Source organism: Oenanthe melanoleuca, chromosome Z, assembly GCF_029582105.1.
Source record: "Oenanthe melanoleuca isolate GR-GAL-2019-014 chromosome Z, OMel1.0, whole genome shotgun sequence".
In the NCBI taxonomy this organism is placed as follows: domain Eukaryota; kingdom Metazoa; phylum Chordata; class Aves; order Passeriformes; family Muscicapidae; genus Oenanthe; species Oenanthe melanoleuca.
The window spans coordinates 39,994,628-40,016,292 of record NC_079362.1 but is presented as its reverse complement, the minus strand read 5'-3'; the positions used below and the strand labels follow the sequence as shown (position 1 = coordinate 40,016,292).

The 21,665-nt window shown below is 39.5% G+C and overlaps 1 protein-coding gene across 3 annotated transcripts in view; it reads left to right on the top strand.

Moving 5' to 3' along the window:
• The window catches only part of NTRK2 (neurotrophic receptor tyrosine kinase 2), a 201,170-nt gene that overhangs the window by 128,352 nt on the left and 51,153 nt on the right, over positions 1 to 21,665 (top strand). For 2 of the 3 annotated variants that reach the window (XM_056513945.1, XM_056513951.1), the window contains one exon: positions 20,897 to 21,027. In XM_056513945.1, coding sequence (XP_056369920.1) covers positions 20,897 to 21,027 — 131 coding nt within the window. Of the gene's footprint in view, positions 1 to 6,431; positions 10,192 to 20,896; positions 21,028 to 21,665 lie in introns of those variants that run through there. The other variant, XM_056513946.1, reaches the window with a different exon arrangement.

Sequence of the window (21,665 nt, the reverse complement as noted above, 5' to 3'; positions counted from 1 at the left end):
ATTTGTTCCAACCACTTTGCAGGAGGATATGATTTATCTTGTCCATCTTTTATTCTCATCAGCAGAAAAGCAACCATTTTGCAGCTTGAAAAGCTCCTTCTTGAGCAGTAAAGAGCAAGAGAAAAGCTTATAGGCTCATTCTCCAATCTCTGGTTTAGAATACCCTGTGTTGTTCTAATGGAGTTGTGATGCTTTGGTCCATGAAGTTCATTAGTGCAATGGCAGGTATGCAAAGGTGCTGTGTAACCAGCTGAGAATGAAATTATTCATGTTATCATTGTCCAGCAATGATTGCATTCTCACTTATGTTGATGGCAAATTCTCACTTTATTTTGCATACTTTATCTGCTCAGTTCAGGAATGGACAAATAGCTACAGTGGATCACAGTAGTAACTCTTCTACTATCTGAAAATGGCAGAACCTATTAGGAACCTTTCTTCAAATAAGTATCCAGTGAACCTTAAGGGGTGCATTTCTTTCAAGTCTTCTAATACCTAAAGATTGGCTTATACTTGTGACACATTGATGCCCTTTTGTAAATACTAGCCCTGTCTAATAAACAGGCAGATATTCCCTGAATAGTATGTAGCACCTTCCCTGACATTAACAGCAATATATTTATATCCTCCTGTGGCTGAAACACTCAGGACCAAGAGAGCAGAGGAGGAGAGAGATCAGAAGCAGCTGAAAGGCCAGAGGGTCACAGATCACCCACAGCAGGGAGCTGATGCTCATCTGTCCTGGCAGGTAATGAAACAGTGTTAGCCATATCAGGGATGACAGTGTCCTGCCCTCAGTGCAATCACAGGGGTGAGCCTTTGATTCTGCCCCAAGGGCTCTGAACCCCAGAGCATTCACAAAGTGCCTGCAGAAGGGAGCCCCATCCCTAGCAGGAGCAGAAGAGGCAAGTTTGGGGTCCCTCAGCTCATCAGCCCGGGGCTGACTGCAGGTGCAAAGTGCCTGTGACAAGTCACATCAGTTCTGCTGCCACTGGGCAGGGTGAATTAGTGGCTGGACTCCAGATGCCACAGCCAGCCCCAGCAGGTACCAGAAATGGAGCTCAAAAGCTCTGTGCTTGACTCAGCCCTGCAGGAATGAGCCTTTCAGCCTTGTGCCCACCCCTGAGAGGAGACATCAGGTGAGGTGTAGTTTCACAGCAGTAGTAAATCACACTTCTCATCCTGAAGATATGGTATAGGAGCACAGGCTTAAGACTCAAATTCACAGAGAACTTCTTGGAGAACATATTTTCTTTTTGTCTTAGATTTTTTTACCTGAACAGGAAGATGACTATTTCCCAACTTGCTAAAGGGTTTTCCATTATGCATTCTGCATTCCTTGCTGGAAATTGTTTCCCACATTTACCACGAGGTTGTATTGCACTTTAAAGTTACAGGTTTTTGCCTCTTTTAATTTAGAGAACCATGAAATTGTACCAGACTGAGAAATAAACACAGTGCAAAATAAAGTATATCTTTCAGAAACCATAGAATCATTAAGATTGGAAAAAACATCCAAGATCCTAAAGTCCAACTTCTGATTGAATGAGGAAGATGAGAAGATTCAACCTTACTTTTCAGTGGTAGCTTTCACCTAGAGGCCCAACCCAGAATTGATTTCCTGTTTTAACCAACATGAGCCTTTCTTGCCTATTGATCTCTGTGTGTTTTGAGATTTGCCTCAACATCTGAAACAGGGCTGTGGTAAATGGCAACATTAAACAAAATGGTGAGAGATATATTTTGGACCAGTAGGTTTCTTTTTTTGACTGCAAGACAGTGTGTTTTCAGGACAGAAGAAAGCACACAGGTGTTCACTGCTCCTGCAGAAGACAGCTTTGCCATCTGAACTTTGCAGCTTGTGTTTATTGACAGAACATGTATACAGAAACATCTAGAGCACTTTCTATGGGAAAAACATAGAGAAGCATTGTGTGTTTTTTGTAACAATGGAGAGAAAGCGTACAGAGAAATGCTTGTTGGGGTTTTTTTTTGTCTACTCTTGGGATGGAGTTCCTGCCTCCGAATGCCATAGTTATTTTTCATTGTATAAAAAGGACTGTGCCCACCCACAGTGAGCTCTTGGCCTCATCAGACCAGTCATACATCCCATCTAGATGTCTGCAAAAGCTTTTAAGAAACACTGTTATGCTTTCTGTAGTGTTTCTCTATGGGTATGCTATATACAATCATACATGTTAAAATCCACATTGTTCATTAGCTAAAGCATCTCAAGAGACGAGTTTTGATTTTTAAGAAAGAACAATTATTTAAATGTAAATGCAGTCTCAGTAAAGATATCAATCCTGAGTTTAAATCTTTCCTAGATCTTGACACTCTTGTAATAAGGAAAGGAAATCCTGGTTCACAAGCTAGAATATAAACCCTCACAGTCACAAGCTGCCCATTATTCCCTACTCTGCTCTCTGGTTGAAATTCTGAGGCTGTGTCAGTGCTGAGCTGGACTTAGAGTTTTGCATGGCATTTTAGCTCTCTGGGTAATCAGTCTAAAGCAGCCACAGATCAAAGCCTGTTTGAACATATTCAAACCAAACCCAGCTACTATTGTTCTTTGTATTTGGAATTGGCTTTTGGATTGTTGCTTTAAAGTAAATTAATGAGCCATTTAATACTGTGCAATCTAAGCATTTCTGCATTCTGACACACTTGAATTATTGAGATTCTTTTTGTGTGTTGTTGAGTTGTGCAAGCTGTAGGATGACTGTAAGTAAAAGCACACTTTTGACCAGTTAATCTGATCTAAAGAAGGTTAATAAATTGATTCACAGAACACAATAGTTTCTTTTCCCTTCCTCTTGAACCAAGTGAAAGGTGGTAGAGCAAAGCATCAGGGAAAAATAATGTGAAGACTTATGAAATGAACCCTGTACATTAATGCAAAAAAATGAAGTATATTATTACATTTTATTTACATTACATTTATTTATTTTTTAAGATTATGGAACAAAGGAAAGTCAATGCAAACTCTAACATTTAACAGGCAGCTGCTCCATGTGGGCAGAACACGATATATACCCTTAGGCTTTGCTACAGGGAATCATGCCCATGTTACAAACATGGATAAAAAAATCTTATCTTTAGGTGCTGTGCCAGCAGGCACATTAAGGTTGACCCTGGTGTCATAAACATAAACTGCAAGGAACGATTACTGAGAAAACTAATTAGACTGGACAAAACTGAACCAGGGTAACAAAGATGCAGCAGATATAAATCATGCTGAGGCAATAGGGAAAGGAAAATACAGAATCCTACAACTCCTGCACCCAAGCAATAACCAGAGAGTGCCCCGGTAGGAAGCAGCACTCAGGGAAACAGCAAAGACCTCCTGCTCCCAAACAAAGAGAGGGCATGAGAGAACGGGGAGGGAAAAGGAAATAAAAGATAAGCAAGACAAAGGGTAGGCCTGCTGTCAATTCACTCCAATGAAGCCAATGATTTGCAGGTGTGCTTCTCCAAACTTAGCACAATTACAGTCACTACCTACCTTGCTCTCCACGGTTTCAGGATTAGGCTTAAGAGAGCAAAAGGATTTAGGCAAGCAGTCTTTGCTTCTGTTACATTACCTGACTTGTTAAACATGCAGTGTCTGATTAAGGATTTTCTAATTGCCTTTTACCAGGCCAGTGTGTTCATTAAGTTTTCCAATTTTGCTGTGTTTCATCCCAAGGCTGGTTGGGTTAAAAAGGGAATTTTACACTGCTCTGTAGTCCCAGTGAAGAGGACTGGAGGTTGGTGTGGCAGGGCCTTGTAACTGTGGCTTTAACAGTTAATTTGGGTTTATAGCTTTTAAACTGATGTTTATTGCTTCTCTAGATGTTCAGTAGGGAAGTCTTCTTGAATCCCTGATGGAATTGCATTATGGTCATAATTATAAAATGTCTCAGATCTTTGGGGAGTATGAAAGGATCAACAGAGTAGGAGATGAACTACAAAAACCTCTTCTAGGTCACTCTTTATTTCTGTATGAGTTTGCACCCCCCACCTCCAGTCGCAGCTTCTGCTTGTGCTGCGGAAGATATAAGGAGGAAGATTATTAGGATACTGGGAGAAGGGAAATGTAGCACTAGTGCTTGTGATTATCAAAGGGTCTGAGTATCCTAATTTACACCGGCTGCTGAAAAGCTGAGGAGCTATTCTTTTACTAGGAATATTGATATAACAGCACAATCCTTACTGAAGATGAGATGGCCCATCATAATCCAAACACTGAGTTCTAACACAAAAATACTGCTGCATACAGAACTTTTGCTATTCCAAAAGATTGGTACATGGACAAGTCTTTGCAGTAACATAGGAATTAAAATGCTGAATCCCTCTTTCATTTTTATCATTTTGTTCAGCCTGGGATTGCTTTTCAGAACAACTGCTTTTAAGTCACAGAATTCAGATCAGAATGTAAAGTTTGTCAGCTGGGAGTCCAAATTGGTAGAATGAGGAAAATGATCAGTGGAGCAATGTGCTGGTGTGCAGGGATCCTGCATGGGCTTCTCTGTGAGACTGGCAACCAGTTCTTCTTCTGGCATCAGCCTTGAAAGAGTGGTTCCTCCATGGTGCAAAGTGAGAGAGGAAGGTCCTGCAGTCTTTACCAGCCACCTTGTACAGCCAGAATAATACAGCCTTTACTGAATTATTCCATCTTCAGTACAAGTCCTTCCCCTCCAGAGTTCCAGGGTAGTAGCTGAGATTTTAAATGCACAGAAGTAAAGCTGTTCAAAAACAGAATTTTCCTCCCATGGGAGATTTCAGCATTTCAAGATTATTTGCTGCTTTATAATATAAGAGAAAGCAGAGGGCACTTGGTTAAATTTTGTCTCAAGTTTCAACTTGAACTGTTGACACAGAAAAAAAAAATCAATAAAATTTAAACAAGTTGGTATTTTAATTTTTTTTTTTTTTTAATATTTCAATTTGTGAAAATATTTCAAAAATAGGGGTAACAGTGTTTTTGTGTGTGCTTGTCTAGGGAAGGGGAAGGATTTTCCTGCTTTTGAGTGTTAAATTTGATTCTTTGTTTTAGAAAGCAAAAGGGTAGCTGAAAATCAGAATTTTTCAGCTGCCAAATATTGGAAACTTTGTTTTACATTATTAATACTTTTCAGTGAAATTTTTGACTAGCTTTATGCTGGACTTAATGCTATGGAAATCAAAATTTTGAATGTCTTGTCTCATATTTAATTAATATTAGTATGTTTTCTTTCATTCCTACCCCTATTTCCATTAATTTTCCTGTTGAACTTATCTGTAAGGGACCCTAAAAGACAAAAAGTTGTATGTTACTGCAAGTGATATCCAACAAGTCTAAACCTTCTTAGATTAAAGGGTGAAACTCCACTGAAGTCAATGGAGATTTAAATATTGGCACCACCAGAAAATTTGTCCTGTGGAATGCACTTGCACTGTCATATTTTGAACGCTCTTCATTCTCATGACAGACATTACTAAAGGAATCTCTTTTCAAACACTTATGCATTTATTATTTTCAAAACCCCTTTGGTCAGAGAGGTCAAAAGCTCTTCTCACCACCATAGGGAGTCCATGGAAATTTTGGCATTCTGAAGTACCGCAGGTATCCAATAGCATTAAAATATTAACATTTTTTTTTGTTTTTCTTTTTAACCATGTTTTGTTTTTGTCATGAATCAAAAGTGGTGGAATCTAATTATTTTTTGATTGGAAAGGCAAACACTCCAGCAGGAAACATGCCACATTAAAATCGGATAACTTCCAACTAGCCAATAACAAAAGTTTCCCTAGTGAAAAGGCCTGATCCCTGATTGTTTTGTATCACCAGTGTGATGCTATGATACCATTTTTATACTCTGTTTCTGGCAATTTTCAGTATTATCTATGCAGAAAATAGATTTCAGATCTCCTCCGAAAGCCCTATGTTTTTCCTATTTGGCTGTACAGTAAAGCTGGAGTTTTCCCTCCTTGCCTCTGTTGATATTTTTCCTTAAAAATGGAGGATAATGAAACCACTTGGTATTATTTCCATGCATTGCTTTAGAGCTCCATGGTTCAAACAAGACCTCCCTGTGCAAAGCACTGGCTACCTTTGCCTGAAGAGCTTTTGGGCTATGGCCCCACTCCTGTAACCTGGAGCCACTTGGTTGTCCAGTGGGCAGGTTACAGGCCTGGGGCTTCACACACAGGGTGAAGGACGGGGAAAGGATGCTTGGTTGTCCTGCCTGTATGAGTGGGGAGTCCCGGTGGTTAAATCCTTTGCCCAGATTGCGCAGGAAATCTGTGTCTGACCCTGAGCTGGAAGCCAGATCTCCTGTGTGGCACCCTCATCCCCTGACCTGTCCATTCTTGCTCCCCACTGTCATGTTGGCCTCCAGCGCAGAAACTTCTAACCAAGGAATTTTCCATTGAGTTCTGCTGCTGATGAGTTTCTTTCTCACCAATAGGTGGAAACTGACAGCCCGGTTTCTCAGGTGACACAAGGAACGGTTCTGCCATCCCAAATGAGGCAGGAAAAACATCACGCAGAACAAGGAATTTTCCATAAGAAACTGTACCATAGCAACTGAAAAAGACGTTGAAGCACATTTCACTTTCTCAGCTTGTTGCAACCTGTGCTTTGATGCAACAGGACATCAGAAAAGTGAAGACTTGGGTCTTTTGTTTTTCTTTTCCTCACTTATTTTTTTGGCCAGGAGAGTGATTGCTTTAACTGGTGCTGCTTGATCATAATGAATTTTCTGCAAAATTATGTAACCTTTCTACATCCATCTCCAAAGTCTGTGCCACAGCTTATGCTCTGGCATGCATTGTCATGCTATAGCTGGGGAGGGAGAGGGAACTACATCGGCAAACTTCCATAAGAGATCACGAGCTTCTGAAATTGTAGGACAACTAACAACATAGGATGCAGAAATATTTCCAACAGGCTGGTAGCTGTGAAATATGTGGCATTAAAATAAAGTTGAGTCATTAAGAAGTAGTGATATAGAAGCTAGCAAAAGTTTCTGTCTTTTTTCCTAAGCATATTCCAAATATGATTGTCTAGTGTAACAGAAAAAAAAAATCACTGTGCAGAAATAAGTGGCTTGTGTTAGTTTGGATATGGACAAATTTTTTCTGTACTAGGCATAGTATTTATGTGAAATGTTGCATAAAATCTTTAAGGGAATTCTTTGCAGGACAGATATTTATCTTCCTAAGCAGCTATAAAACACTGTTAAGAAGTAAGAAACACGAATTAACAGGACCTAAAATGTTTAAGTGAGAAAAAAGGGGATATCTGTCTAGCACTACTAATCAGCTGAGGTCTGGAAACCCCCTTTCTTTTGCACTGGAGCAGTCTAGTAATTTTCCTTTTCTTTCTAGAGTTCACACTGTACTCTGCCCATATTTTATCTCTCCTCTGTGCTCCTTCTCAATAAACTCCACAATGTGGATCATCCTCCTCTCCTGTATATCTGCAGATATTAATTACTGAGTGGAGAACTGCAGCATGTAGCACATTTTCTATGTGTGTACTGTCTTCTCATTCAGACTCACAACCTGTTCCATTTCAGAGGTATTTCTTTGGTAAGACATCCCTTCTTCCTGTGAGACTGTTTGTTTCAGGGTCCCCTCAATGTCAGTGACAAGTCTGTCACTGATTTGGGAAAGTTATGTCAGAGTCCTGCAGAACTGGGCTTGAACTGGACTTGAACTAAAAATGCTGGAGCAGGATTTGTCACATCTGAGCTTGCCTAGGGCTTGCAGCAAGGTCTATATGTGAAAGTACAGTTCTTTTTGGACAGCAGCAAGGATAACGCAGATTTTTCAAACTGCTTGCTTTTAGCTACTGTTCTAGCTTTCAATTTGGAAAATTACAGAGGAAAATACCTTTTAAAATAGTATTGAGAGGAGATTTTTCCTGATGATGTTGTTATGATGCTTAGCTAGAACAGCCCTCAGCAGGATTTACCATTTTCCCCAGTTTCCACAACAACTGGCATTTCAAAAGCCTACTTGGCACAATATGAAGGCAAATGATACCAGTAGCCCCTGTTCAGAAATCTTTATTTTTTACATCAATGAAGGTAGAGAGCTACTGCAAGTAGTTTTGAAGTGGCATGGTAGTCCCCAAGGACCTGTTTATTTTTATGGAAGGTAGTACATAGAATACTGTAAACTAACAGCGTAAAGACTGAAATAAGCAAAGAATTAGGGGACAGCTAGCAGCAGACCTCACATTTTTCTTTGTTCGTGGCAAGTTTTTTTTCTTTTTTGTCTTTTTTCTAATGCATCTTAAATTATGGGATGCTGTGTGTTTCTTAATTGCTTTCTTCACCAGTTTTTCTTTGTGACAGTTAAATCTGGAAGAATTCCACTTGTTTTCCCAGTTCACAGTTTGTGACTGAGAATTATTTTCATGGCATGCAAGATAATTTTGAGTGCAATGCAAGAGAGATAGTGTTGTTTTAAAATCTTTTTTTTTCCCTGAATGTATTATTGCCAATTTATTTTATTATCAAGTACATTATAATACACTTCAAGGAGGCCAGAAACAGTAAAATTAAAAGGAAGTATTTATTGCTGCAAACTAATATCTGAAGAGTTCCCAGTTGATATTTTGAACTTAAGAAAGTGATGGCAGTGAGGAGTTTGTGCCATTGTTTTCAAAATATACTAAATAAGAATCTTGGTGAATACATAACTTGCGCTTTGTGAAGCTATTCAAGTAGAAAATAAATAATATTTGTTTTAAATCCCCATTATTATTATGAAACAGCTAGGTATGCATTTCTGGCCTTCTTTTCAAGGTGGGATTCACTCAGCAGAAGCCTAAGAGTTGTTTGCCAAAATGCTTATGACAAATACCTTTTAATATGTGTGTGTGTGTGTGAGTGTGTGTGTGTACGTAGTCTTCGGAAGCAAACAATGTTGTCTCTCTGTGGTTTCTCTGTAAGGAAAAATGAAAATCACTAATAGTTATTTTTGCAGCTAGAGCCTGTTATATTCTTGGAACATATGGCTGAATTACCATTCTCTTACTGAAGAAAATATTACAAGAAGCAAGGAAAAATATGACAAGCAATGTTGAAAGCAATGCACTAGTCCATAAATTAGTTTAGAGTTGTACATGGGAAAATACTGGAAAAACTACCCAACAAATCTTGACACTGGTTTATAAATAATTATGTTAGCTTCTGACCCTTCCTCCTCATTAAAATTCTGAAGGACAGGCTAGAAAACAGAGCCCTGGAAACTGCCTGTGGACCATTTTGTGGGCAGTAGAGTACCAAAAGCCAAAGTATCCCTGCAGTTTGACAACAGACTTCAGGCATGTGCCTCCTAGAAGCAAATCTGTACTTGCCCTCCTGCTGGTCTTGCAGGAGGCAGCAGGTAACAAACACTGCCTGTGGAGTGGCCTCTTAGGCTACCTGGTGGCATCTTGGCTTAACAAGTTTCAGCTAAGTGCAGGTGGGGGGCATATGGAGGGACAGCACCCATTTCCTTGGCTGCTGTCAGTTCGAGCAGCTTGAGACAAGAATTCAGCATTTTTACCAGTAACAGTAAAAATCATGGCAATTTTTACTATTTCCTTTAATGGTAAGCACCTGGGGTACTCTCCCCTTACAGTGCAACAAGCACAGCAGCTGTTTGTGCTGGTTACTGCTGCTTAAAATATTTCCGAAGTAGTGAACAGGCAGGCAAACTAGTAGCTGTTGCTTTGGGAGAGGACTTGAACTTCAGGAGGAAGGGGAGAAAACCCCTACATTTTGTCTATTTTAGTTCTAAAGTCGCTGTAAATATCATGGTGTACAGTACTTGAAACAAAACAGTTTTGCTTTTTAAGAGCAGTAGTCATAGAGATGCTGGGTAAAAAAAAGAACCTTTCTGGTCCATGCATTTCTGGTGTCTTGCGGAGACTGCCAGAATTACATTTGCATTACATTTCAGTCTACGACTAGTATTAAAGAAGATTCAACTGAAAGTACTTTCCAAATATAACGACCACAGGGGATAAAAAGGACTATGATTTATGGTGACATTTATTCAGCTTTTATAGAATATCGTATGTGTATACTAGTTATCAACATAAAATGAACTGATACTAATTGGGCAAAGCTGCCAACTCAGTCTTGTTATGAGTGTAACTATTTCTTTAGGTCACGTTCATTATACTGACATTGTATGTCAGATCCTGAATAAAGTTTGTTCAGCCGTTTCTGCCGTTCTCCTTGTTTGCCCTGCTATGTCTGTGTATGCCATCAGTGAAAGTTCACGTTTCGGCAAAGACTCGGTCTGTGTGCTCTGGGAAATGTGTGTCTCGGGTATCGGCCCAGTGGCCACTTCTCCAGCAACAGTGTGACTCTGGGTGGGCATCCTTCGATTGAATCACGCCTGGTGTTTTCCTCATTCATGGAAACTGACTGGAACAAAATGTTCAAAGCTTGCTCTTTCTCCCTTTCCTTTTTTTTTTTTTTTTCCTTTCTCTCTTTCTGTCTTTCAGTTCCGTGCCTCAAAAGGCTGTAACTGGGTTCATTACTGTGTGATAAATCAACAGTAAATGTCTATGCATTTTGCTTCATTTGGGCAGCTCCTGTTCCTTAGTGACAGCTGGTTGGCTCAGCACACTATAATTATCCAGTCAAAACCAAGATGCTTTTAGGTAGTGAAAGCATATTGGCAGAGACTGAATTTGTCCTCGACCTCATCATGGGCCACAGCTTTAAAAGATCCATTTGGTGGTGGTTGTTTTGTCACTGTTGGTACTGGGGCTCTGACAGTTTGTTATCACACTGAACCCTGTGGGAAACTGTTGTTATCCTAAAGGAGTATATGTCTTTGTTTTTCATTAGCTCCTGACATACTGTATAGTTAACTTTTGATCAATGTGTCTGTGTTCATTCTCTTTCTCTAAAATAAAACTTTATTGATGTGTGGGAGGGGATCTATATGTGTTAGTGAGAATTTACAAAGGCCTTACTTAAACTGAGTCTGAAGGAACCCTTGCTGAGACCAAACAGACCTGTGGGTTTGCTGTCTGCAGTGGAACCAAGACACTCTCTGATTCTACTTTAAGCACAACTCCGTTTGACAGACTGAGTATGAGCTGAGTGATGGGTGCCTGGCTGTCCCTAGCCATGGGGGCATGGGACAGGACATTGCCCATGACCCACTAAAAAACAAGTGGCCCTGGGCTGCATGTTGTGCAGACCAGTTGCAGGGAGACTTTTTCTCCCTCACCAAATTTATTTTATCGTCAGTGTAGAATTCCTCCTTATTTGTCTGAAATGTAGAGAAACATAATTTCAGCTGCCAGACAACGCAATAAGAGCTTAAGCAAGCAAAAGGAAATTTCTTATATTCTTTGCTACATCTGTTAGCTAGGTGTATCAGTTTTCATGTTAAATGAAAATAACATGCTGAGCCAAGAGAGAAGAGAAAACATGTGACCTTTTTCTTGCTAGAAAAATGTCCTGGGAAAGTTCTCCTGTTCCCACTGGCAAGTCACAGTTTTCTCACTTTATCATGGGGCAGGCTGGGTTTTCTATAAGGACAACTAGAATAGGCACTCATCTCACTGCTATTTAAAAAACCTTTAGTGTTCTCAAATCTGGCTGGACTATAGTTTTGTGTAATTTACAGATAATGTCCAAGTAGGAGTACCAGTGCTTGCTTATGTGAAGCTCAATGCAAGGAGCATGGTACAGTCTGATTTGCATCCTTCCCTAGGATATGGGAAGGTTATCAGACCCTGAAGTATGTTAAATAACTTAAATTTCATGGCCTTTACATATTAAATAATTTGTTTTGTATAAACATACATTATATTATATTAGTCCTTTGGAGGATGCAGGAGAAAAGAACAGGTCAGCAGAGGAGATCATGTGTGATCTGCAATAAGCAATAAGGTCTTTTCAAGCTTGAAAAATTAAGTATGTTCTATGCCTGTGTGGAAGCATAGAAAGATATTTTTTCCCAGCGCATTTATAACAAGACAAAAGAAAAGTCATCTTTTCTTTGCAATTGTTAAGGCTTTGATCCTGAAAAACCCTCAGCACGTTCAGTCTTGCAAACTCTTTGTGAATCCATTTTGTTGACCTAAAAGTGAAATCTTGCAAGTCGTTTTGTTTGAAGGTAGAACAATGCAATTATCTCCTGACTGAATTGTGGATGCTGTAGAGGTATCTGTCACAGCCGAATTTTCTGGGTGTGCCTTGTGTGCATGTGCTGGCAATTACATCATAAGCACTGGAATTGTGAAACGGTAGCAGGGCCAAGGGGAAAATGCCCTATGGGGACATAAGCCTCTCTGCATGGCATGTCCTAACAAAAAGTTGTGCCAGTCTGGCAGTGAAACAAAAGCAGAGCAAGTGCCTCACCATGGAAGAAGGCAGAAATGCCGAGGGACAGCAAGCCTGTAAAAGGGAATAGAAGCTCGAACAGGTTTGTTTGCCTTTTATAAAGTTTTAGTCTTCTCTCCTGTGACATGGGGCATCAGGCAGTACAATGCTGACCCCTTCTATGTCCCCATAGGACAGAGGGCAAATTGATGTTCTTGCTGTGTCAGTGTACAGGAAGACTCAAGTGTCATGTTTTTTCTTCATTCTGATGAGTTTGTTTTTCAGTAAATAATGCAGGATGAGGAAGATTTTATATTTTGTTTGTTTGCAGTGTCCAGTGTCATTTGGGAGTACTCCTCAGAAATGGCTAAACCCTTAGCTTTTCCTTGTGTTTAAAGACCACTTATGGCAAAATCCAGGAAAGAAGGAGGTACACAGAGAAACATAAGAGCAAATAACCATGTAGCAGCAAAGCCTCAGCTGTGTGCAGTAAAGAGAGCAGGCAGTGACTGAGCCTTGTGCTTAGGGGAAGGGTTTATGTTGATTGGCTAGAAGAAAGCAAAGTATGAGATAAAAATGCGTAAGATTCGGGTTTCTTCACAGAAACCCACACAGTATGTTGCAGAACTGTAAAAGGAATTGGCAAAAAAAAATTTAAGAAAAGGGTAAATAATCTGCTCAAAAGCGATCTATAATAACTGGGTTCAATCATGCTGCTGTGATGTTTTCTCTAACATTCCCTTTTCTTTCCATGCTCAGTTAGCTGCATCAGGGCAGACCTACCCATCTAACATGGCTGATTAGGTGCTATGCTGTCTTTCAGAAAGATAGTTCAGCAAAAGGTAAAGACTGAGTATGTGCTTAACTTTTAAATAAGGGAATAGAATTTAGACTGTGAGCCAAGCATATGGTTTATTCCTTCACAATCTTGAAAGCTCCATTTGCTTTTTATATTTAGTTTTGAAATGCCATCAGTAAACCCTTCTATACCCCCTCATGTAGAGCTGTTACCAATTGGTACAGCTTTATAAAACCTTACCTATCAGTAAAAATAAAGAGCACTCCTTTGCACCTGCCTGGGGTCCCTGCTTTGCTCATTACTAGAACATGGAGCCACAAAATTATGTCCTTTTCCTTTTAAAATGAGAAGAGGGAAAGCAAAGCACAGAAATGTAGATCAAAAATAGTGCAATCTCCATCGAATTTCACCTTTATACCCATTTACTCCAACTTGAATATGTCTCATCTCTGGAGGTGGTTTTCTCAGGTCCTACTTCTCAGGCAGGCGCCCTGGATGCTTTTCAAACTATATCTATTTCTGAAAACAGAGACAGAAAACAGTATTTAGAAGACAGTATGTTTATTAGCCCTTCCCCCTCTGCAAATATTTATTATAAGAGATATGTGACATGGTATTCCCCCATCCTTTGCCAAATACTCCTATTCATGTAATACAGAAGATTCCTAAATATTGGCATAGTGTGGATGGAAAGGATTTCCAAGTCTAAACAGGAAGGGTGTTTTCATGTTGAGATCATTGTCTCCTGTTAAATATGAAAGACAGATCAGATTTGCCACCATAAAATAATACTAACAAGTTTTACACAGAAACTCATACACAATAGCCTGTATGATGGTTAACCTTTCAGAAGAAGTATATTGAGATTGGCATTTATAAATTAAGTGTACACATATCTGCAAAGGCAGTGCTTTGTCAAAATTCCTGTGCAGTTTTCTGCTTAAAGCTGATTTACTATACTGTGCTGAAAAGCTTTTAGTAAGCTGGAAGCATCATAGAAAGAGAAATGCAGGATGATTAATATATGCTACATATTCTGAAAATAGCCAAATTTAGCTTTCAGCTATTCTAATATATCCCAATTGTTTTAGCATTTAAAAGATCAGTTTTAGGTTGCTAGGGCTTGAAGGTCTTGTGCACCTTCAATATGAAAGGGCAAGTTCCTGTAGATAAATGGTTGACTTTATTTTTTTTTTCAAGAAGGATGAATTAAGTTGTTCAGACTAATTTAAGACAATGCTACCATTTTTGTTGGAATGTATTCTTAAATAATGTTTGTATGAGTACACAGATCTAATCAAGTATGGTGTCATGGCTATCTGTAGCCAAGTTGAGAGGATCTTGACCAACTAAACCAAACAAATTACTGTAAAAAAAAGTGTAAAGTAAAATGGCTCACCAGGAATCAAATATTAATCCCAAAAGACAGTTCTTGTGTTTCAGACAGAGAAGAGCCATGCCAGCTACAGCAGAAAGAGTTTATAGTGGACAATATCTGTGGTGTCCTTGCTGCTCCAGGCACTTAGGAGAGAGCTGGTCACCCTTGAAGGTGCTGCAGCACTGTGTTACAAAAGGAAGCCTCATTCTAACCCATGAAAATAAAAATTCCGGGGTTTAAATATATATCCTGTGAGGATTTAAGTTGTAAACAAAGCAACTGAAAGGTTAAACTGCAGCAATCACAGATTTATTTGATTTACCAGATGTAGCTCCAGACAAGTAGGGAGTGCCTGGGAATTATGCCATTCCTGTGACAGTCACTTGTTTGCCTTTCATAAATGCCTCCAGTTCTTCCAGGAGGATCAGTTCCTGCTCAACCTGGCATTAGATCCTAAGTGTCATCTCTTCCACAACGCCTGTTTGGGAATTAATGCCTGTGAGAAACCTGACAAATCGCTGATGGCCACTCAAGGGATAACTGCTTTACAACTCTTGAATTGCACTGTGTTTTTTTCAAAGACACAAAACAAGACTCAAAGTGCTTCAGAAGCTCGGCTTGCACGGGTAATGTGAGAAGAGCAAAATGCCTTTCTGGCAGTTTTCTAGAGCTGGTACCAGCACCTTTCAGCAGAGTACCTGAGATACGAAGAGGAGATTTTCTGTCAGTTTATTTTACTTCTGTTGAAGAGGTGATTCTCATCTGTGGACTACTTGATATAGATATAGATATAGATATAGATATAGATATAGATATAGATATAGATATAGATATAGATATAGATATATAGATGATATAGATATAGATATATAGATATTGATAGATATAGATATAGATATAGATATAGATATAGATATAGATATAGATATAGATATAGATAGATATGCAGATAGATATATAGATATAGATATATATAGATATAGTTAGATAGATATTGATAGATATAGATATAGATATAGATATAGATATAGATATAGATATAGATATAGATATAGATATAGATATAGATATAGATATAGATATAGATAGATATGCCGATAGATATATAGATATATACACATTTATACATACACATATACATATAAGTTAAAAAAAAGTATATATATATTTATGCATGAGAACATTGTTTGTTTGTACGTACAACAGCTGGGCATGAGCCTTACATGAGCAATTGTTGCTGCTATATGGTAAAAATTAAACAACAATAGCACTACACAAAAATTTATATAGAATAATAAGTAATGAATGTTGTATGGGATAAATGCGTCAAATAATCAGAAAGATACAACTGAGCTGACCTATTTCTGCATCCAGGCAAGGCTGACAGATCAAAAGGCTATTAAAAAAAAAAAAAAAAAAAAAAAAAAGGAAGCATTGGTTAGCTTTTATTGCCATGTTAGAGAGTAAATAACTCGATAAGCCAAAGTTTCTATTCTGGCAATAGCTTGTAGTACCTGCACATATGCTGCTATTGCATAATCTGATGGCCATCAGACTAGACTTGCTGCATGATTTTTGTAGTGAATTTGTATCCTTCTGCTACAGCATTCCAGCAGAAGCTTCTTTTTTTGTAAGTGGCAAATGCTGTACAAATTTGATACACTGTTTAAACAACCACTTGGCTATTTACACCTAGTTTTTTTCTAGCAAGGTCTTAGAAATAGTTCAGTCCACAATTTTAATAGAAAGAGTGGGGGGAAAAAAATGAAGAAATTTGCAAAGCATCTTTTTTGTGGAACCTTGTGTCACATCACAAGCTGAGTCTTTTCTATGGCTGCCTTTTACTTATACAGCTGTGGGTAGGTTTATAATATCACCTTGCCTGGTTTCTTGGCATCTTGAAGATCCTCATTCTGTTCTCAGAGTCCTGGCACAACACATTTCACCAGGTCTGTCCCACATGTGTACCACTAGCAAAATTTTGAACAGTATCCTGAGAAGCAGACTCAGCAGATGATTTAAGTGGGCATGCAACACAAAAGGATTTACAGCGTTGGTAGTTCTGTGAGGCAGTGATGCCTGTCAGCTGTTGTCTCTTCACTGTCCAACACTGAGTCCATGTTTCAGTCTCTTCATAAATCTCCTCACTCTTCTCAGGAAGTAGTTGGGAGCACATTTGAGACCTACAACATTTGTGATATTGTAATGGGCTGAGGTCTTCAAGATGAGACACTCGCATGCATACCACATAAGTGTCTCATTTTTGTGCTCCTTAGGAAATCCAGCCTTAAAAGGACTAGGATAATCTATGGATGTGAAGAGATATAGGGAGCTGATTTTATGTTTTTATCACAACCTTGTGGAGAGTGGCTTTCAGTTGGGAAAAACAAACTGGAAACAACTTCTTTCAAAAGGATGTTTAAAAAGTTTCCACAGAAAAGTCAAGACAATGACTGATGAACTGGAGAAAATGCTTTCCTGGGGTGAGGATCTCCTGTCTCTTTGCCTCACCAAGAAGGGCAGGAAGGGTGTTGATTATATGTATTTAATACCAAACCTGAAAAGGCTGCTAAAACTATCAGAAAAAGTCCACTAAATACCAAGGGAGGCAGATGCAAGCCAGACAAGTTAATGATTAAAAGACAAAGAAAAAGGCATGCATTTTTACTAGTAATGAAATGATTACACATGAAATAAGTGAGTAGCTCAGACTTTCAAATCAAGACTGGCACAGTCTCTATCTGGAGACAGTCGTCTGCCACATACAAGTCATTTAGTTTGATATTATGCTCCGTAGAGTTTAGAAGGTCAGCTTAATTTGGTCACATGAGGTGGTAAAATGTTAAGACCTATTGTTTGTGGCCAAGGGAAAACACTTGCACTCTGTCCCATTTCATTTTTTATATATGGGCAAAAAATGTTAATAATTTATAGTGCTGTGTATCTTGCTGTCCCTGGCTGGATTAATCTGTGTCCAGCTCAGGGAATTCAAGTGTGGTGAGGTGACCTGAGTTGCCTGTTCTGCTGGAACCAATTCCATAATGTGGTGTGACCCCCTCTGTTCAGCCTCACCATCAAAGGTAGGTTACCAGGGGAGTGCAGTCCCATACCTGTGAATATGTATTGCATAATTTCCAAACTGTCTGCTAGTGAGTGGAATACCTAAGGATCCAACTCTTTTGGTGAGATGCTTCTGAGACCATGAGATGAGAAGAGAGACTTTGTACCCCCTGTTGCCCTCTGGTTCCCTGAAGTCATCTATGGGAGCTCCCTGCTTTTAAGGGTAGAGTTGTGTAGGTATTATTTTAACATAGCCTCTTTACAGCATTTACCCTTCTTTAATTTGTTTTGTCTTTTTTCATATTTCATATTTCATTTCTCTCTGAAGTGTTTCAACTCAATGTGGCTTTTTATTTAGAACATATTTTTTACACTAATCAGCTAAGATTTAAAACCAGAGATTATAAACTCTTAAAAGTACAAATGGCAGGTCAAATGTAATTGCCATTTAGAATCAAAAAATTGTCATTAGAATATTTGGGTACCTTATCTTGTGAGACAGTGTTATGAGAGAACTTCTTAGTTTATGTCACCTCTTTGGCCAAATTCTGCTTTGTTTCTTCAATGTAAATCCAGGATAATCTCTTGGACTTTAGCATAAGTAATTTGCTTTATTCTGATAGTAACTGAAAGCAGATTTTGACCTGGATTTTCTAGTGTATCTCCTGCTCAAGTATCCTCCCACTGAAGACAGTGTCATTATGGCTGGGGCCCTGAGTGTGCTAAACGGATTTTTTCCTGAGCTCATATATCCGTCACATCACTTGTGTTTGATTTACTTACATTGTTATTATGTTTAATCTCTGCCCATTTAGCCATACTTACTGTCATTTTTTATTTGTTTAGTAACTCAGTGCAGCTCAAAAAGGTAACAGGAATGGGTAGAGCATAACAAGTTGTAGATACATTCTGTGCAGACTTCTTCTGTGCCTTGCTGTGTTTCAGCTTTCACAGTTTGGCTTATGGGATAGATTGTTTATTCAAATGCTTGGTTTATATAAGAGTGTTTAACAGCAGCTGTAAGTGTACTACAGAGAAGTATTGAATATGTTTCTTATTTATTTTTACTCTATTGTTTGTAAAGTCCTCCAGGAGTTTCACAAAAAAGCTCCTTTGTACTGCTAGGCCCAACATTAGCAGCACAATGGGCTCAAAATGGAGAGAACCCACAAAACACTCAAACTGTCTTCATCCCCAAGTCTTTGGCAGCTGTGGGCAGAAAAAAATGAAAAACTGCCTTTGCTTTCTTTCCCCCGTGGGAAAGGAAGGGAGGCGTCCTCCTGGCAATACCAGTAATGCAGAGGGAAAGAGAATTCCCCAGCAGCAGGGGATGGCAAGTTTTTTATGGAATAGGGGTAGTGCTCATTTGTTATCAAGCATTTTTAAAGCTCAGGGGATGGGATGTGCCACACTCTGGAGCTCAGGTGGTGTGCTGGGGCAGCAGTCCTTCGGCTCTGCTGGTCTGCCTCATGGCCAGTATTAGCAGAGGCCAGTGATGCTGGTTAACTGGTGCCATGGGGAAAAGGTGTGTTCTGGTTCAGGCCTCTTCTGTGCTGACTGCATTTTGAGCCAGTGCTGAGGAGGAAATGAATGCAAAAAGCAACTTCATCCTGGCTGCAGGGGACCTGCTAAGGTAGCTGGCCAAATAAAGCATCACCATGACAAAACTTAATTTTATGCTAGACCAGTGTGTGACAAGAGTAAAGAATGTAGGCACCGTGCAGTCTCATTTCATGTACCTGATGGGATATGTGGCCTCCCCTGGAAGACTTGGCACTGGAAAAGGAGGCTGTGAATATCCTCCCTGAATATTATCCCATGTGGGGAAAGCAGCAAAGCCTGGTGAGCCTGGTGGGCTATGGGGAGAATCCAGCCTTCCCCACTCTTACGTACAAGGTACAGGGACTTACTTGGGCACTGGCCAAGGGTCTTCTAGCAGGTGTCAGCTGGATCTGAAGGAGATCTGTTCCCCAGGTGTGCTGCCACCTCATGATGGCAGATGTGTGACAGTTTGCTCACCCTCCGAGCCTGCTCCAGCACCAGGTCTCCCTCATGTCCACACACATGGATATGAAGTGATTTACACGCAGTGTGCTTGGGTTAGGTTACTTTAGGCTTATTTTGTGGGACACACATTTCTTCTCTTGGAGACTATGGTCCTTTTCCCCCGATGCTGGTGACTAGAATAGGGACAGGCTGTGCCATTTCTCCCTACTGATGTTACCATCAGCACCCCTCCTGACCAAACATGGAGACAGGTGTTGGTCTGCACTTGGTTACACCCTAAGTTATTGGCAGGGTTCAGTCCTGGTGCCTGCAGCTGAGCAACCAGGGTGAGATTTTCACCCCTGCAGAAGCCAGCCTGATGCATGTGCAATGCTATTTAATTCACTGTGTTTAGAATGTAGGTTGCAAATGGGCTTCTTCCAGGCAGGATTGAATTTCAGTGTTTGCAAAGATGGCTAAGTGCACTGAGGTTAAAACCATCTGCAGATGCTGTCTGGATTGTACAGTTTCAGCAACACAAGCTGCCCACCCTATTGGCAGCTATGCTGTCCTTAGAACTGCTTTATTTAGCTTGAACGTTGTAAATTGATAATGTAGTCTACAAAATTTAGTTCAGTATTTTAAATATTAAAGATTTTAATGGAAGGTTTTGCTGAAAGGAGAATGTAAAATAAGTCAAAAAATATTCATGAGCTTCAATGTTTGAATCAATTGGCTCTGGGCAGCAATTGAACTAAGCTTCTGTCCACTATGTGGACTAAAACCTTTGTCCATCTTTTTTTTTTTTCTTTTACTTCAGATTAATACTGTAAATCATGATTGTGAGACCAAAATTTCTTATCTTATTGTAACTATAGCGTAGCACAATGTGGGAAAGTGGTGAGTAAACCAGAGTGTTGAGCTGCATTAAGTTGAAAGAGGACACGTTTGGTTTTCTTGGTTTAGGTATATTTTAAAACTTTGGATTTCGACAGGAGAGTTCTGCTATTGTTAAAGGTACAAAAGCAGAAAAGGTGAGAAAGGCTTGGTTTGTTTTCTGATTTGCTCTTAGTGTTTTTTTAAAAGTAGCATTGGCTTTCATGTATGCTCTGCAGCAGTCATTCTAACATGATGATAAATGACCTGACTCTTAATTCCATGTCTTCTTACCCAGAAAATGCACTCCAAATACACTTGCATAAACTCAGTCTTTTTGCAGAAAGTGGTAAAAAATCATGTGGGCTCTCTGATTCCTTCCCTACTTTACAGGCAATCCAATCTCCAAGTGGCTGTAAGCATGGGCTCCAGCCCATCCTGGACTTGCAGCTCCCTCCTGACTTCTGTTTTGTCTTCTTTTCACAGTTGTGCATCACATCAAGCGCCACAATATCGTTCTTAAAAGAGAACTGGGAGAAGGAGCCTTTGGAAAAGTCTTTCTGGCAGAATGCTATAACCTGTGTCCTGAGCAGGGCAAGATCTTGGTGGCAGTGAAGGTAAAAGAGTCTAGGGTTACCATTATTAATTCATGGTTGCAACTAGTGCTGTTTTATTTGTAAATTATCATGTTTGCCTATTCTATAATCCAGTGTAACTGTTCTGATACATGTAGAAGAGTTCACAAGGCTAATGGAGTGTTTAGAGAATTTGGTATTTGATCTTGCTTTGGATTATAAAATGTGAACTAAACCTCATAAGGAAAAGGGAGGAAACAGATTGTATCACAAGGGGGCAAAATCTTTTATAGTTTGTCTGAAGGACAATGGTGAAAAATAATGTCTAGGTCATTAAAAATGTATGTGATATTTATGTGTGTCTAAAAAATAATCTGTTACTAGCTAAGTGAATAGGTCATGTGTATAATTGCTAGGCAATGAGCACCTTTCTGTTTCAGGACTGTGCCATTCTTTCAGTCAGCAACTGAAACTGTCTGTGGATAGTTTTCATTAACATAGCTTGGAGACCAAGCCTGCCTCAAAGCCCTTTTTGCCCAGCAAAATTCAAGAGCTGACGTTAGCTGTTGACTTAAGCTGTGGATGTAGCTAGAAACTACACTCTCAGGGTTTGAAAACTTTCCTTGAAACCAATCTCTTATCTCCGTCTATGTTCTGCCAAAAATTAAACAAGGTATCCA